General features: G+C 47.5%; 1 protein-coding gene across 1 annotated transcript in view; it reads right to left on the reverse strand.

Annotated features, from left to right (window-relative positions):
* Window positions 1-2,649: 2,649 nt before the first annotated feature.
* Window positions 2,650-5,748, reverse strand: part of tent4a (terminal nucleotidyltransferase 4A) — a gene marked incomplete at both ends in the record, with an annotated part of 14,936 nt that continues 11,837 nt past the window's right edge. Inside the window, 5 exons of the mRNA XM_079232135.1 lie at window positions 2,650-2,808; window positions 3,725-3,886; window positions 4,100-4,258; window positions 5,210-5,394; window positions 5,704-5,748. The exon at window positions 5,704-5,748 is cut by the window's right edge and continues 59 nt beyond it. Coding sequence (XP_079088261.1) covers window positions 2,650-2,808; window positions 3,725-3,886; window positions 4,100-4,258; window positions 5,210-5,394; window positions 5,704-5,748 — 710 coding nt within the window. The remainder of the gene's footprint in view (window positions 2,809-3,724; window positions 3,887-4,099; window positions 4,259-5,209; window positions 5,395-5,703) is intronic.

The raw sequence follows: 5,748 nt of genomic DNA on the forward strand, positions 1-5,748 counted from the left end.
ACCTCCCGCCACCAAATTCACCTTATTTTTCAGCCTTCAGCGTCACTGCTGGTTCTAAATCGCTAAAAAAAGCAGACGTTGGCCGTCGGGGATGCAGCCTGAAACTACATTTAACCTCGTTTATAAAACTTTAGAAATCAGGCTAGGGTTGCATGTGACGGAGCATTTCATGCACCAGTGTGATCACCTCCTTTTGGATGGAAATAATCCCCCCACATAGGGAGCAACCGGGGTGAACGGGTACATCCACGAAGAGTCTGTGGCGTCCATAATGATTATATTTTTGATTTCCCTCCCCCGGTCAAATCATTCAAACGTGAGAGGGATTTCCCCTCGCTGGACGTGATGATTAGCTCATAATCTGCTTTGCCTGTGAGCCGTCGGTCAGAAACAGAAAGCCCTCGTCTGAGATTGAATTGATGCAAGTGCAGTTTTGACTGTGGGATCAGAGTTGCCATGGTTTAGGAAGAAGAAAAGAAAAGAAAAAGAGAGGGGGGGGGGGGGGGGGGACACAAATAGTTTAACTGTTCTGAACAGAGTCTCCCGTAAGAAGTAAAAGTAACTCTAGTGCACCTGCAGAGTGCAAGTCGCTCTCTCGGGGGGTGCACTCGCTCACGAGCCGCCGGGCGTCTGATTTAAAGTCTCGACACGTTCTCACACACGTTTCACTTTGCCACACACACACACACGCACACACACACACACACACACACACACAGACCTCAAACCACGACACAAACATCCCTCCAGCTCCTCGCGTTTGACTGACGGATGTAGGAAACTAGACTTTGAAGCACAGCAGGACCTTCATAGAAATACAAAGGGGGGTTGATGGGACTTGTAGTTTCACACAAGTTGGCTTGTAAGTCTTGACAGTCAGTGACATTACTTCAGTCCAACAAGTAGTGTTTTGTCATTTCAAAAAGAAAAAAAAAAACGTTAAGAGGAGCGTTGACACAATAATTAGAATAATCCACTTGCATAGTGTAGTGTTCTGGGCGAGTCGCAGCCTTTTTTCCCCACAGTCCCGTCTGCGTGCCACGCGGTTGTGCTCGCGGAAAAATAAAACGGCGTACGCGCCCTCCGAGTAAACACAAAAGGAAGGCATTGCAAAACAATTGGCGGAAGTACCTGGCAATCAAATATACACGAGATTCCTGAATGGAATCAAAATATAAATTCCCTTTCACGAGGATCCTCGGTTCAGGAAGACCTCCCATCCACCCACCCTCTCCTTTTCCTTTGTCCAGGACCATGAAGGAGAAAACCGGATCGCCGAGCATTCGACTGGAGAGACTTTGGAGGATTTCTCTCTGAACCCGGTGGCTCTTTTTCCTGTTCCTCTTACTCTTAACCTTCAAATTCAAGTGAGGGTGAGCCGTTGCCTTCTCGGGGCCTCAACCCTCCGACGACATGTAATAGAAAAAGACGACCACGGAAATGAAAAGGACACTAGCATATATATATATGTTCAAGAGAACAGGGGGGTTTTAAGGCCAAAACACTCTGCAGTCGGGACGCTGTTCTTTTAAAAAAAACTCGCCACCAGTGGAGAGAAAGTTGGCCGAGACAAAAAACTAGCAAGCCACTGTTAGCCGTCCCCGGACTGACCAAATACAGCAACAAGCACAGTCCCACAAGGGACACAACAAACAAACGATCTGGAGGTGGCACTGCTGAAGCTCCCTCTTCTGGGCCAAAACGGGATTACATCCTCAACTCTGGTTTCTCAGGATATCTCAAGGGGGGGCGGGGTCAATTTCCATCCCTCCAGGACGCCTGAAACAAACTGGATTGAGGGTCAAAACCTCCGTGAGGAATTTCACATCGACCTCGACCATTTTTTCACGAGATTGATGAAAGGAATATGAAGATAAGCGCTCTGTTTACCTTTCTGTCCCCGCTTCTCTTTATCAAACTGAACAACGCAAGTAAGAAAGGGAGAGTAAAAAGAGATGGCGGGGGTAGGGGGTCTATCTCGACCCGACGGCAGACAGGCGCGCGCACACACACACACACACACACACACACACACACACACACACACACACACACACACACACACACACACCAGAGATGCTGCCTGGGGAAAGGTTTCGTAAACTAATTTTAAAACTCTACAAAAATAAAACAACTGTATAAAAATGCCTTTACATATACACACACAAAATTAAATAAGCATTTACTTTAGTTCAAAAAAAGAAAAAATAACATTATTGCACAAATGAAAAAAAAAAATGTTGTTCTTAAGTGTATATAAACTGTAAAAAAAAAAAATACACACAACCACAGGCAGCTTGGCTGCAAGGGTCAAGACGAGGTCAAGTGAACTTGGCAATCTCTGACAAAAATAACCACAAAAAAAGACCTGAAACAAAGACGAGGAGGACACAATACTGAAAGTAACGTAACACTGAAACTACAAAAGGTGTGACCAAAAGTCATGCGGGGAGGAAAAGGAAGAGATCGCAGGAAGAGGATGCAGAGCTGGAGGGTTGTTCCACGTCACGGCGGCCCCAGACTGAACGCTGCCGGTCCTCCGTCGGTCTGCATGCCCGTCCTCCCCCGAGACCGACGCAGAGCCGGGGTTCTGCAGCCGGAGAGGGGAGCAAGAGTGTGGGGGAGGGGAGAGGGAGGGAGGAGTGGTTTCTATCTGCTGAGGCTAACCGGGAGGCTGTCCCTCTTTCTGCGTCGCCAAGTGGTGCGGTGGTACTGAGTGTGACTGTGTGTGTGTCCGCGGTTAGCCAGAACGGGGTTGTTGACCAGCGGCGGGTTGTGGAAGCCCTTCACGTTGAACTTGACTCCGTTCTGAGGCGTGTTGGGGAGAGAGAGAGAGAGAGAGAGAGAGAATATACAAATAAATAAACCTCCAACTTCTCTACTGATGAAAAGCACAAAAAAACATGCAGTGGATTGGACTTGTCATGTCGAATTGCTCTGCACATTGCTGGTATAACATTATTATTATTGTGAGGACAAAGGAGATTTTTTTTTACATTTTCTCAGCTGTTTAAATGGAGTAGTGACACATTTTGTGAAATATGCGTATTGAAAGCTAGATGAGAAGATCGATACTCGTGTGTATACGAACATGACGCTACTGCTAGCACGCAGTTAGCTTAGCGTAAAGGCTGGAAACAGCTAGCCGAGCTCAGTCCAACAATTAAAAAAAAAAATCAATATATAACCAGTTTAAATGCATCTCATTTGATTAACTGGTACAAAAAAACAAATAAAACAACAAGTTGTGGTTTTACAGATGATTATATGACATGATATGGTTAACAAGCCAGGCTGAGCGGGAAACACCCTGCTTTCAGTGTGTGTGTGTTAAGTTAACCTAAAGTGTGCCGTCTGAGGTTTCATAACGAACGTACAGATATGAGAGTGGTACCAGTCTTCCCGTCTGACTCTTAGCAAGAGAGGGAATCAGTGCATTTCCCAAAAAGTTGAACAATTCCTTTAATAAGCCAGAGGGCCTCAATAGCAAAAAAATGGGAAGAAACTGTTGGCTATTGTCCCTGCTTTTGCCCTTTCCAATAGCAACAGGTACACGCCAGATGTTAGAACATCAGGCCACTGAGCAGCAGTGGCAGCTTTATGGACTACAGACGGCAATTCATCTTTTTTGTGAGTGCGCGAGAGAAAGAGAGACAAACGACACACTTGACAGAGAACGGAAGAGGAAACAGATGAGAGAGTGAACCGTGTGTCCGGCGCCTACCTTGTGCGCGTGGCTGGGCGGAGACTGGGGGCTGGAGGGGGCGGGGGCATGAACATGGGCTGGGGGGGGCATGTGGAAGAAGGGGGGGAGCCCGGTGTCTATACACACCTGTCTGCCAGGTATGGAGTGCATTGCTAGACCACCGGGCAGCGAGACGTGAGCCTGGAGGACGAAAGGGACACAGATTAATATGATATACACTCAATAAGGATAACAACAGGAAAGAGCAACATCTAGTTGTTCTTCAGTTGACCAAAACACCCTTACTTTGAAAGCTATTGGGTCTGATATTTTAGATGTAGTTCTCTGAACATGACATGATATTTCTCTTCATCTCCACACAGGATCTAAGCGAGCGTAATCCCTAGTGCCTACCTGTGAGCCTGGATGCAAGAGGAGATGGTGTCCTCCCATGCCGGGCTTGCAGGTGCCCATGTTGAGGCCCGGTGGGAAAGCCAAACCCAGAGGAGGGAAAGATGGGTACGGCGGCATGGCGGGAGGAGGGACGGGACACGGCAGCGCTGAATCAGAGTCCTGGCAAACGACACAAACGCAAAGAGGCGGCCGTGATGAGCAATGTGACGAGTGCGTCTGTTGTTGTGCAAATAGTACTTTCTGCCAGGAGAGACCTGAGCCAATTCTGCACAGAGCGACAGGAACCTTCATCGCGGCGGTGCCCACTTGAGGGGCTCGTTCCAACGTCTGTGCTAAAAAAGGCAGAGCTGAGCCTACGCTTCCCCGGGAAACCGTAGGTGGGTGTGCCTCCTTTTCCTCAAATACAGCAATGTGATGCCTGCCTCCACACGTCGCAGCCTTTTAGTCTGCAGAACCTCACCCAGCTTCTCCCGCTTCTCCTTACAGGCCCTGGACATTTTTCCAGATCCGAAAAAAGCTGCAGCTGCCATGCGTGGTTCATTAATGTCACAGGAAGAATTTATGATTCCCACGTCTCTCTCTCTCTCTCTCTCTCTCTCTTTCTCTCTCTGATTGTATGATCTGATGCTTTGCAAAGCTCTCTCTACTCTGAACGTCCTGCAAGAACGTCAGCGCATCGGGCACCTTCCATTTATCATCTTCTCCTCAGAGTCATGTCCTCTGGCAGCATCATACTACTCCAAAAGCTTCTAAGCTCCTAATGTGAATTTCACATTCATCATATAGCTGCCTGAGTGCACTAACAGCGGATAATGTATTCACAGGCGTGTGATTCAGTAGCTTTGACGTGCAAGCATTTACATTGAGACCCTTCCTGAAAAATATAAAGAAAACCCCACTTGTAGCTACTGTATGTTTCCATTAATATACTACATTTAAAATTAGATTTGGGGTGCTTCCATCAGAGTTGCTATAATGTAGATTAACTCTCCACCACCGCAGAATTCACTCAAGAAATATGATATCTTTCAATCTGTTGACCTACAAAAAAGGCAGAGTGCTTTTACAGCGTGTGCTTATCTGCTGATCATGCATGTGTGTGTTTCTCACGTTGTCTGATCCAGACAGCGAGGAGACGGAGGAGGCCGAGGAGTGCTGCTGGGGGCTGGAGATGGACATGGGCGAGTCTGCGCTGTGGGGCGACGCCGAGTCCCTTTGCTGCTCCTCGGTCCCGACCCCACCGCCGAGCACACAGGGCTCCCGCTCCGACGCCGGCTCCTTGGGAGGTGAAACCGCTAAAAAAAAGAAAAGAAAGATGAAAGGTTCCGTAATTCACAATTTGACACACTTTGCTCCGTGGAATGCATTATTCATACGTGAAAACTTTAATTTTCTCAGTAGACGCGTCACCTTTTAAAATTCTTCTTTTAATGGAATTCACCGACTTCAAATTCTTCGAAGCGGTCCACTTACGTGCATTTCATTTAATGCGAGATGCTTTCCACTCTGAACCCTGTGCTCCTCACACAGTCTTGGTTTCAAGGCATTATGACAGAAAGCGCAAGCAGATATTTCTATTTCTTGTGAAGTCTGAGGGATCGTACCTCGGTTGTCGGTTCGTGCCAGATCCCTGCCGCCCCACTTCTTGA

The sequence above is a fragment of the Taurulus bubalis genome (genome assembly GCF_910589615.1).
Source record: "Taurulus bubalis genome assembly, chromosome: 16".
In the NCBI taxonomy this organism is placed as follows: domain Eukaryota; kingdom Metazoa; phylum Chordata; class Actinopteri; order Perciformes; family Cottidae; genus Taurulus; species Taurulus bubalis.